The following is a 12968-nucleotide window of genomic DNA, read 5'->3' as shown; positions in this document are numbered from 1 at the left end:
GGGAGAAATTAGATCAAGAATGTCACATACATCTTGACATAAAAGTTTGGTTACAAGATTCAATTTTGAGACACTGTAGAACCAATTGTTCTTTTCTTCAAAATTAAACCATTGGTTAACATAATTCAGGGCTGTCTTTAAAACTAATATAAAATTATTTTCCAATTTTTTAGCTTCATATTCAGGGATATTTTTTAGCTTTTGCGACACTAATATATCCAAAGAATTTATTATCATGACGTGCTTCTAACTTTTCGCGCAAATCATAAAAAATATTATATATTTTTTCATTTGCACTGTCTGCAGTCTGCACCACTTTTTTGTCATGATTCAGCCGACAACTTTGCATACATGTTAGACAGTAGACTCTGAATTATTGGAATTCGAATTTAAGTTTCTGCGCCTAAAGTGCAGAGTACAGAATTCGAAATGGCGGTTAAAATGAAAATATATGAGATTATCTCATATATTTAATACTTGGTATGAGGTATGAGATTTTCTTTAAATATCTAATACTCATACCAAATATATGAGATCTGGCAACCCTACTTGGAAGTGAATATCGAATGTAACTTTGAACAGATTCGAAGGAATGTTAATTTGTTTGAGGACACCTTGAAGAAATTTATGTCATCAGACATTTGCATTGGCGGAAATCTTAGCCTTTAAAAAAAAAGCTAATTACGTAGTACTTGGCTTTGAACTGAAATGTGTCTTTAAAGTGTATATTTTTTAATTTTTCTGTAGGGTAAGGTTGCCGATATCGCACCACTTTTTCGAATATCTCCATTTAAAAAAAAGCAATATTATTTTTGGTAACGTTACTAGTTCTAACACATTCCTTTATATATTGGGCATATAAAATAAAATTGTCGTACTTTTAAAACTGTATTAAATATTTTTTTGAAGACATTTTAGAAAGACTTGTATCTGGTGCGATTTAGGTACCTAGTTTCCCAAATCGCACCACGGGGTGCCTAAAATGCACCATCTTTAAATTGATGCAGAATAGAAGAGGAATAGGTAGTTAATTTGTTTTTTAATACAAACTCTTTAAAGATAAGCATAGATACAGACAAAGGATCGTTTGAAAGTTTCCCCCGAAAATCGTGCACAGCTCTTATGCGCCCATCTTGAACATTTTTGGCACAGAACCATGTCTTGCCTCGCAGCAAAGAAAACAATACCATTCGTTCTTATTGACTATTATCTTAAGATTTTTCTTGGACTTTTGAATGCCACTAGGCCCTGCTTGAGGTTCCACTTCTTCGGATTTAAAATTCTTTTTACGTTTGTTAATTTGGGTCGTTGAAAATACATTCTTCATTATTTTTCCAGCATTCGTGTTGTTCTTTTGCGTTTGAAACTGTTTTGAGGTTTCAAGTTGCTTCTTGTAGGGACTGACAGTTAAAAGCATTGCTTTTTGCGCTCCTTTGGTTCTTCGTGTTTGATATCATTTGCTTCCCTTTGGTAATGGACTTATTTTCTGTATGGGTACCACCCATAGATTGCACACTTATCACAACATTTATTTAACCCTATTTTTCCGTTTTTATACTCTTCTATACAACGCATCATACTTTGTGGATCCCATAAACCATACTGTCTCTTGGCCATTTTGTTAAATCTATACGAAAATAAAAAAATGTTTACAGAAATGGCAAGTTGCTGAAATCGCACCGGTGCGATTTAGGAAACTTCCAATAAGTGCGATTTAGGAAACTGGACATTTTTGAATAGAAAATTATAGATAACGTTAACCCCTTTAAAAAATACTCATTGTAGTGTACGTACTAATTGAAACACATTATGTGCTTTCGTGATACGCAAAAAACAGTTTATAATAAACACTCACCTCTTCAGTAACCCGTTACATACACCGTCTGAAACTTTGATCGACTTATCATGAAATAAACTTTTCACTTGGAAGTTATGACAGAAAAAAGTTTCCTATATGATTCTTGCACTGTCGGCGGCAAATTTTATTTAGTTTCTAAAATTATCGATAGATGACAAGTTTGGCTGATTGTTTACTGTAAACTGTTGGTGGTGCGATTTAGGAACCGGTGCGATATCGGCAACCTTACCCTAAGTGACATAAAATTATGACTTTTTCCACTTGCACTGAAGTTGAGAAACGTCATAGTTTTTAGAAGAATATTTGAGACGCAGTAACTTTTAATTAACAAAGTAGTTCTAAAAACAATTCACATTGCTAGCATTAAATGCACTTTTTACTTGTTCTAAATTAAAAAGTAACCTTAAACTATGAATTAGAGTTTAATTTATCGCAAACCAGACAACTTTTACGCCTGATAAGGCTTTTATATCCTTTTTGAATTAAATTAATTAAAAAAAACTTTCAAATTTCCTTAAGCTTCCATATTAAACTAGGGCTTGTGTTCGGTGGCGCCTCTAGCGGTCGCGCCAAAAATAACGGAAAGTAAATGGAGCCACGTTTTTAACGCCGTGGGATTGACAGTCGTTTGTCGTTCTTATCTAGGTCCGTGATTAGGGGCCATCTAAAATAAAAAATAAATCCAATAGGTAGACTTGTGCCTCACGGGTATCCTAATACGAGATATCTCATTTTAGGAACTTTAAAGCGTCTCATATTACACATACATCAACATTTTATAAAATGATTACTTATTCTTCGTTGACAAAGAAAAAACAGTAACATATACACTGTAATCGTAAAGTTGATCAGATCGTATAATTGACATGATGAATGTAAATTAATAGTAATTATATACCAAGGGAGAGAAAACAATTTTTATAGCCGAGCTGAATTATACCCGAGACGCGTAGCGTCGAGGGTAATAATGAAAGCGAGGCTATAAAATGGTTCTCTCCCGTGGTTTATATATTATTTTTTTCACTACTAGCACATTTGTTTAACTTTTCTTTAATGACAATGTATAAAAGTCGGAACGAATTTAAGATATCCATGAAAATCAAATAGCCTGTGAAAACAAATGAATAAAAATGACATTAAACCAAAAATCTTAATAAAGAGCAAAATGTCGACTAGCGACGAAGATACTAGTGTGTGCACCCCGCCAGAAATCCGAAAAGAAGCAAGTAACGTGCAGTGTGATCAATTACTGCCACAAAAATCAAAAGAGTTCTACTTAAAAGTTTACGCACAATTCAAAGATTGGTGCAAAATTAAAAAAGTGGCCAAAGTGTCAGAAAATGTCCTTCTTGTTTATATGGAAGAAAAAGCTAAAAACAAAAAAGCTTCCAGTCTATGGGCCACATTTTCTATGTTAAAACAAACTCTTAAATTAAAAGAAAATGTGGATATTTCAAAATATTATAAAGTAATTGCTTTTCTCAAACGCAAAAATGATTCCTACACACCCAAAAAGGCGGCTGTTTTTGAGAAGCATCAAATCACAAAATTTATTTTAGAAGCACCTGATGAAATTTTTCTTTCGTCTAAGGTAATTCTGTTAATTGACAATGAGATTTTAAAAAACGCCAAATTACATTTGCTTCCAGGTTATTCTCATTATAGGAATTGCAGGAGCTTGTCGGACAGATGAGCTCTGCAACATGAAAATGACAGATGTAGATACACGAGAGGATATGATAGTCATAAATATCCCTCAAACAAAAACAAAATCTTCTCGAAAATTTGTCATTATGGAGCCCACCTGGATTGATGTGGTTAAAAAATACTTGACAAAAAGGCCGTCTCCTGATATGGCAAGGCTTTTCATTGGGTTTAGAGGTGGAAAACCGACTAGACAAAACATGGGACATAATACGATAAGCAAGACACCTTATAAAATAGCTCAATACCTACAACTGCCAAATGTCGACGAATTTACTGGCCATACATTGAGGCGAACATCAGCGACTATTTTGGCTGATATGGGTGGGGACATATTATCACTCAAACGCCATGGGGCTGGAAAAGCTCAATGGTTGCTGAAGGGTATGTTGAGGAGTCTCTCACTGACAAAAGAAGAATTGCAAATATAATTCAGGGAACACCTCATCACATTAACCTACCTGCTCCTAGCTCTTCCAATATTTTATGTGAGAGGAGTGAAGAAGTGTGTAGTGAAATGCCATCTACTTCCACACATGCTGCTACAAACAGTGAAATAACTATACCGGTGGAGAACTTTACCTCCAATCGCAATACATCGGGAATCAATATGACGTGCCACAACTGCACAATTAACTATTATTTCAAATAATTATAGTTGAGGTGTTAATCTTTAGTTACTTTGTTGTTAATACTTATTATTCTCAATTTTTTAATAAACATTTGTCTTTCGAATAACACAATATTATTTCTACATTAACATTTTCATTATTTATTATAAAAATACTACTTCTTAACAGATTACACAAATTAGAGGTTAAAAATGTCGCGTGCTCGTAAGAATAACTGCAATAGATTTTTCATGATTGCTCTGGTGGCATTCTTGCTGGAGTGTGGTCCAGGCGGCAAATTTAAGATTTCGCAAGAAATTTCAGCTTCCCAGTTCTACATCATCTGTCATTAATAAACAATGTATAAAATGTGGCAGCTTAATGTCAAGTAAACACCTCAACTACGACATTCTAAGGTAACCATGGCAATACTGTCAATTATTTTCATTATATACTAGTAGGAGAGAAAAATCCATTATTGGGTAAGGTGGAGAACAGTAATTTCTCAAGCATCAAACACGATATATAATGAAGTCTTCTGAGGCTAGTAGTGAAAAAAAGCATTTAGCGTAATAAGAAAGTCCTTACTTACCTCGTGAACACATAATGACAAAAGAATGTTTTGTGCTTCTGTAAAACTACGCTGTCCCACGTCTGAACAGCGCCTCTGGGCGGCACGCACTCGCAGACGTTTGGAGCTGTTGTTATTATGACGGTTCGTGCAACACTAGCGGCAGATGGTTGCTGTGTCCAGTTTGGCCAAAACCTTGCTATCTCATATTCGGCGCCTATCTCATAATAGGCATCTTTACCCTATTAGACCGTTGAGCCATTTTTTGTACTTCATTATCTATGTCGCTTATTTTTCTTGTGATGTAATATGGAGCAAACTATCGAAATGACAATTTTTCGCTTTTTCTGACTTTTCGGGCAGGAGTAAATATTTTACCTTTGTCTCTTACATGAAATTCGACGTGGCGATGTTTTTCATCGTTTCGCTTTTTATCGATGTGTTGTTTTGATCGAATATTTTCTACTGCCATGTTTCTAACCGCTAACGCAGTTCGCGTCCGTATACTAGCATATACTTTGGTTATATCCTGACGAGAGGTGTTATACGATCTCTGCTATTTGTTTTGTTAAATCTTTCTGTCAGTCCGTTGATATGCCGTGGCAAATTGACGATTTGTTCCCATTATCCTTAGTAATTCGCCTATGAGCTCCGATCAAAAGTTTTTACCGCGGTCATTCAAAATGTTCGAGGAACCCCGTGTCTCGTTATTATATTTTGTAACATAAACTTTCCTACTGGGCATGCTTTGGCGCTTGGTAAAGCTTTAGTTTCCGCCCATCGTGTCGCATAATCTGTTGCCACAATAATAACAGTTTTTCCGTTTCGACTCCATCGAAAAATTCCAAGAATATCCACCCCGGTCTTCTCCAAAAGAGTTGCCTCCTGAATCGGATGTAGTAACCCGGGTGGTTTTTGATTTTGAGTTCCCTTACGTGTCTGACAATCTGGACGCTCTTTTACAAATCTCCGGCTGCATTCTATACCAGTAGTAGCGGCTTTTTCATCATCTTCTTCCAACATGAACTCTATAGTTATCTTCGTGAAGGGTTGAGAAACATTTCGCATTCTGCATTTCTGTTGCATCCTCATTACAGTCATTACGTCGGTAAGAATTTATCAGTGCTTTTAACAGGAAAGTTACGGTAGACATCATAGCTGGAGCCAAGAATGGTTTATTGAATTTTCCGGTTTCAGTATCCATATCGCACTATCACAAGATGTCGTAATTACAATACAGAATGAGATCCTCGAAATCAATAATTGTGGGATCGATTTCTTTGATTTCTAATGAAAGTTTAGCCGCAAGTGTTATCGGTCGTTTTTTAGTGATGTTGGAACATGGCGATATATAATAGCATATTTTCCTGTAACAACTTTTTAAACAAGGGTGCAATGATATCTCGTGTTTAATATCATCGTCTCTAGTAGGTTCTAGCAGAAGAAACAGAAACCGCTCTGTAAGATGTTTACTCTATTTATGGTCTCACAGATTGTGCGGTCTTTTCTTTACGGGCCATCGACGTTACACGTTTAAAATTTACAGGTCTACCTGTGCATCGTCTTTCGTGACGGGCAAAAATTTTCATACTTATCAAAGCACAACTTTGCAAAGTTGATGTTGTAAGCACTAGGGCCAAAGATTTTCTGATGTTAATAGAAAAGTTTGCACAGACTCCCTCGCTGGAATTACGTTATTTATTGCAAGAGTAAAACGAAGACTTGCAGTCGCTCTCTGGTTCCTCGAAATACTTTGACTTTTGAGGTGTTAATGTAAGGCGATGGAGCTGTGATGAGAATGAAATTGAAGTATGTTCTTCTGGGTGACATGTATCTAGAGAACTGAAAATTAAAGACTGCGGACAAAAAAGAAACGAATTACATACCCGAACGAAAAGTTAAGACAGGATCGTCTATATATTTTTTCATCTGCTGAGAACGATTCTGAAATGAAATTTTTTTGAACAAGGAGAAATTGCGTGTACATCATCTATTAAATCTGTAATGTGAAAATCTGTAGAAAATTGTTAGCAGAAACTTTTTTACATACCTGAACAAAACAAGTTTCTTTTAAATTTAGGGTAGGTAATATTTCAAGCTGTTTTTTTTTTAGATTTAGGTGTTTTGAATTCCCCTTATTCGTAAGTCCTGAAATGAAAAATTAATGGAGTCACTAATTGGTATCTGAAGCGTTCTAGCATCATTTTATTGTAATTTGATGAAGTAATGTTTCCTTTTTTTAGATTTTTATTTGCCTTCACATATCTCACTAACAAGGTGAAATTTCTTGTATCACCTGAAATAGCACCGTCATTAAAACATAAGTTAGAGAACGCTGCAATTCATTAAATAATTACATTTTGTGATGTCTGTTCAGTGTCAGAGTCAGGAGTATACTGGTTTTATTCAGATATAAAGTATGGTTACATATGTACACAATAGGTAGGCAACACATCTTACATTAACTATATTACATCTCCCTTTCTTTTTATAAAACTAATACTAATAATAACACAATGACACTAATGTCTGTCTACAAGACATAAATTATTACTAACTTAGGAATTAACAAATTGGGGACCAAAATACTTTGGATTTTTCTTAATCGTTCTATGCGGTCTATTTTGAAGTGATATTCGATTATTCGGAGGAATTGGCACAACTAAGGTTGCATGTTGTTGTACCCTGTCTTGTTCTTTATTGGTACCGATATCATTCTCAATATTCGTTTCTATATCTATTTCCTCCCTTCTACGTTTGAGAAATTGTTTGTTTCTTCGTAGGGTTTTACCCTCCTCCGTTTGTATAAGATAGGAACGATCGTTGAGTGACTTCACTATTTTTCCTTTTTTCCATAGAGTGCCAGGTTTGTCCTGATAATATATATGATTCTCTAGAATTGGTCACTCTTTAGTACTTCTGTCATAGTATTTCTTTTGGTTTTGTCTGGCTTGTTCCATTTCTTTATGAAATTTATTTCGCTCGATTAGTTGAGGTTCAAGATGATGTTTTGATCTCGATACGTTATCTCGAAGTAATCTTGCCATTAGAATTTGTGATGGTGTGTAGGTGCCATATACAGGTGTGTTTCGATAAGCTAGTAAGGCAAGTTCAATATCTGCTTTTGTTTCTATTGTTTTCTTTAATAATTTTTTGACAGTTTGAATGGTTCTTTCTGCCATTCCATTTCCTTGTTGGTGATATGGAGAACTAGGGTGTATTTGAAATTTCCATTCTTCTGCAAATTTTTGTAGTTCTTGACTAATCAGTTGTGTGCCACTATCTGAGACTAATGTAGCTGGTATTCCATGTCTAGCAAAAATAGATTTTAGATGTTTTATAACTGAGGTTGAGGTCATGTTTCTGTTAAGATTTGCAATTTCAGCATATTTTGAATAATAGTCTACTACGAGTAAATAGACTTCTCCATACAATTCATATATGTCAATTCCAACTTTGAACCAGGGAATTTTTTCAATCTGGTGTAATATTAGTGGTTCTTTTGTATTGTTTCGACTATATTGTTGACATATTTGGCATTTGCTGACAAAATTTTCTATTTCTACATTCATGTTTGGCCAGTAGATTGCTTGGTTTGCTCGTTGTATGCATTTATTTATTCCGAAGTGACCAGTGTGAATGCTATTTAAGACTTTAGTGCGCATTTTGTAGGGTATTGTTATTTTATTTCTTTTATAGATTAAACCCATTCCTTGGAATAATTCATTCTTGAAGTCAAGGGCGGATACAGATTTTTTTTCTGGGAGGGGCACAAGGGTGAGCCGGGCAAGGAGTATCTTCATAGACTTTTTGGGATTAATTGTAAAATAAAAACATACAATACTTAATAGAAATATAATTACATGTAACTTAATGACAGTTTCCTTTTATGTTTTCTGCTGAAGATATCAAGGACTTCTTCAGCGTTCATCGTGGATGCAATGTCTTGATGGATTTGCATTAAAGCCAATCCATTCAAACGATCTTCGGTCATTCTGCTCCGAAGATATGTCTTCAGTCTGCGTAAGGTGGAGAAAGATCGCTCGGCAGTGCTTGTTGTCACAGGAAACGTGCACAACAATTGACACAGGGTCCTAATATTTGGCAGCGCCATTGCTCTTTTATAGGCCTCTGCTGGAGAATTTGGAAGATTTTCTCTCATGTGTTGCCAAATTTGTAGCTCTCCCTTCAAAGCTAAAAAACAAGGAAGGTCACCTTTGTACAGTTCGGCACCTTGCAAAACATCATCTACATCTTCGTCACTGAAGTTATGCGACAGCAACTTTTGTAATTGTCCGATTCTTTGCAACTGAGTTCTAGGGAATCTAGAGGACATTTCTTTTAACAAATAATCCAGAAAAGGAATGTACACCGATACTCGGTAATACTCTTCAACAGATTGAGTCTGGATGTTGGGTCTGTTTGTTTGGCGGTTGGTTACTCTGCGGACCGTGATTTCTGTCCCAATTTCATTTGCCAGGCCCTCAACCTGATTGAAAAGTTTTTTAAATGCATCCGTGTTAGTTTCACGCTTCGTTTGGAGACTGGCTGTGGTCGTATCGAGAAGCTTCATTGCAGAAAGTATGTCAATTTCAGTGGCTTGTAATGATCGAGATAAAGGGAGTGTGATTCCCAAAATATCAGCGAGAATGACCAAGCTTACAAGAAATTCCGACGAAGTTATGGCATGAAGCAGCGAAAATGCAGTTGCAGCACGTTTGTCCCCTTTATCGGCCATTTTTTGCAAAATTACAGGAAGACACGGCAAGATGTCCAAAAATGTCAAAACCGCTTCATGTCTTTCCACCCATCTGGTCTCACACATTTTCTTTAAAGTATTTTGTTTTTCCTTGGGCAGATGAGCTTGCATTTCTTCTTTGAGGAGATGTATTCGTCCAGCTGACTCACGGAAAAAGGTTGCTACGGTTGAAATAACCCCCACAGCATTTCTTATGCTAGGTACGGTGCAGGCTGTACTGATGGCCAAGTTGAGCCGGTGGCTTGCACAATGGGTATAAAAAGCTAAAGGCTCAACATTGGATACACATGCCTGAACACCTTTTATTTTACCGCTCATATTGGCTCCTCCATCGTATGCTTGACCCCGGCACAATGTAATATCTAGGTTCAGGTTTTCCAACGCCTGTAAAATATGCTGAGCAATGTTTTCACCAGTAAGATGCACAACTTCGACAAACTTAAGAAAGTCTTCTTGGATTTCACATGTAACTACATCGAAATAGCGAATACAAATGGACAGTTGCTCACTAATAGAAACATCTGTGGTCTCATCAGCTATAATAGTAAAATATTTAGATTTTTTTATTTTGTTTACTATTTTGTTTCTGATTAATTCCCCACAGCTATCTATCAAATCATTTTGTGTCGACTTGCTAATGTAGGAAGCATTTTTCGCACAATTTTTTACGTGATCGAGCAGTATCTCATCTCCAGCATCGATTCGGAATTTCAACAATGCTCTAAAGTTGCCTTCTCCAGAAGAACTTTCCGATTCTAAATCACCGTCATCCCTATGTCCTCTTAATGGTATGTTTTGCATTCCACATAATATGACTGTTTTTATAATGGGTATGAGTTTTTACGATTCTCTTCAATAATTTTTCTTTCCTGAGATCTCATTTGGACAACAACGTCCATTGACTTTCCTTCCATCACCATCAAGAAATTTTGAGATATTACCATATTAGCTTGGTGGTATTTCGTGTTCTCGTGGTGTGTGATTGTTTCAATGGCTTTTTTATATGTTTTCAGTGGTTCCGTCACCAACTTCCCTAGCTTCACATCATTTGTGCCCGCTTCACGCCGTCCAAAAATAATGCACACTTTGCAGAGTCCGCCACCAGCAATTTTGCTGTATGATAGCCATTCATGTCCCTTTAACCAGCTCATTTGAAAAGACCGGTTTTTTTTGCCCTCGCGAACCAATGGAAATTTAAAGTCTGTTGTAGGTTGCCAAGCATTTTTCAACCACTGGTATTTTTCTTCATCTGTAAGAACGTTTGAACTGTCCTGGTTGCTAAGTAGTTTACCTATAAATATAAAAATAAAATAAAATAAATAAAATAAAAAAATTAATTAAGACAGAAACATTATTATAGTGCATGCGTTAACTCGAGTAGGGTAGAATCAAACAAGTAAATAAATAAGATAAGATAAGATCTGGCGCGAAAAAGTTCGGGAAAATCTTAAAACAATTTTGAATTTAAATTTTATTTTTCAACCCTATCGTAACATAAAATTATTATTAATTTTAAAAAATCTCTTTAAAATACTCAAACATTTTTGGTGGTTTAGGCACTTTTCAACAAAAATTTACCTCGCACAAACTTCATTATTCTGCGCAATGCATGTATAATCTTCTGTTCATAACTCACTGCCCAAAATCACAATATTTACGTAAAAGGACAGAAAACAGAAAATATATATCTTTTTTTATAAAATGGACGTTACATTTTTTGTGAGATTTAACATTACTAAAAGATCAGCCCTCGATTCTCCTTTGATAACCATTTCATAAAACCCAACACAATTGGGGCCCATCACCCGCCCACCCTCCATCACGCAATGAGTGATTTGTGACGGTTTTATTGCCGTAAAAACCCAAGCCTGCTTCACTTGTGAAACCGGACATGCCATCCCTTTGTCGGCAGTTATTCTTATTAGTGTGAAAGGAAGTAATACTTTCCACTCTATGAAATATTTTTATTTACCAAATTTTGTATCGACGGCTGTCCAAATTTATTATCCTACAATTCCTACATACGAATTTTTGTTGAAACTGCCTACAAACTTGTATGACTATTGAGTATTGAGCCTTTGAGGCACAATTATATTTAGAGTAAATTCATGTTAAAATCTGTTATCAGTAATAAGAAGGTATTGCCCATTTAAATTTCTTCTTAAAATAAACGCTTTTTAGTGAAAAGTACGCCATATTGGATCCGCCGTTTTAATTAATTGAATTCTGACTACTAATTCGTGATCAGTGACTTTTAAAATGGATTTTCACCAGTTTTTGTAAATATTGAAACATATGTATCGACTTTTGGTAAGTTTTTTTTTAGATTTTGACCCACTGTGCTACGTACCAAATCTAGCTTGATTGGCCCAGTAGATTGAATTACTCAAAGTTTTATAGAAATGAAATCGGTGTTTTATCGATGCAAAATGGTAAGTGATCGATCAGCCGATACCTACCTATATCACGTTCTTGAAACATGTAACTAATAGAGGCTGATGTAGTTGCGGCCAGCGAGGATGCTGAAGCAACACCAACACCAGTTGACTCTTCAGGTTGCGTGGGCCGAAGGGTTTCATCAGAGCTTTCATTCTCTACATCGTCAATTTTTCGTTTTTTTGTAAAGAAACATGTTATGCTCATCTGTCTTTTTTTGTTTTCGTCACTCATTATAGTATCACTTCACGTCTTCACTACAATCACTGAACTACAAAATAAAGTTTATTTATAGTACACAGAGCACAAGACAAGGGCACAATCGCTGTAAACTGGTACGGTTATCTGACGCGTCAGTCTGACGGCTAGACGCTGGACCAACCTCCGCCCACGCGTTTTATTCTTATTATTCTAACGTAATTACGTAATTATTCTGGAAGTTCTGGGAGGGGGCACGTGCCCCCGTGCCCCCCCCCTGAATCCGCCCTTGCTTGAAGTTATAATACTTTTTGATGTTGTCTGGTACTTTACTTTTGTTTTGTGGCCATCCGTTTTCAATGTATTGTTTCAGTTTTTGCATTTCCATATCTTCAGCTGTTGCACTTATCATTTCTTCTACGCGTTCGTCACTGATTTCTATGCGATCATTTATTAGACAAATTTGACATTCTAAGTCCATTAGTAGTAAGGTAGGGCAATTAGTGCATTTTTAATTGCTTTTTAATTACCAGCGCGGCAAATTAGCGATGTCTTAATCACCAGCGCTTTAGCCCTTAATCACCAGCGCGGCAAATTAGCGATGTCTTAATTACCAGCGCCATTAAGCTAATTACATCATTTAATCCAAATATAATTAATGACTAATCAAGAGTGATATCAAATTCTTATATTTTAATTATCATTATGATTTTTTTTAATTTATTTTAGATGAATTAATAAATTAAATAAAATAATTGAACTATATCTCTCTTTACTTACAATTTATCAAAGTAAAGCTATCTCTTTTCCTCTTATATATTTTGGTATAAT

At 35.6% G+C, this 12968-nt stretch overlaps 2 protein-coding genes across 4 annotated transcripts in view; one reads left to right on the top strand and one right to left on the bottom strand.

The window, feature by feature from the left end:
• The window catches only part of LOC135137729 (uncharacterized), a 197602-nt gene that overhangs the window by 165805 nt on the left and 18829 nt on the right, over positions 1-12968 (top strand). The gene's annotated exons all lie outside the window — the stretch shown is intronic.
• Positions 8581-12507, bottom strand: LOC135137587 (52 kDa repressor of the inhibitor of the protein kinase-like). Its single transcript, XM_064067278.1, has 2 exons — positions 11963-12507; positions 8581-10794 (listed from the first exon to the last, which is right to left on the bottom strand). The coding sequence occupies exon 2, from the start codon at positions 10302-10304 to the stop codon at positions 8604-8606; it is 1701 nt and encodes a 566-aa protein (XP_063923348.1). The 5' UTR covers positions 10305-10794; positions 11963-12507; the 3' UTR covers positions 8581-8603.

This window comes from Zophobas morio, unplaced genomic scaffold, assembly GCF_036711695.1.
Source record: "Zophobas morio isolate AGI-343-1 ecotype UQ-CSIRO unplaced genomic scaffold, CSIRO_AGI_Zmor_V1 ptg000029l, whole genome shotgun sequence".
NCBI classification, from domain to species: domain Eukaryota; kingdom Metazoa; phylum Arthropoda; class Insecta; order Coleoptera; family Tenebrionidae; genus Zophobas; species Zophobas morio.
The sequence above is the reverse complement of the archived record's forward strand: the minus strand, read 5'-3'. Positions and strand labels throughout refer to the sequence as shown.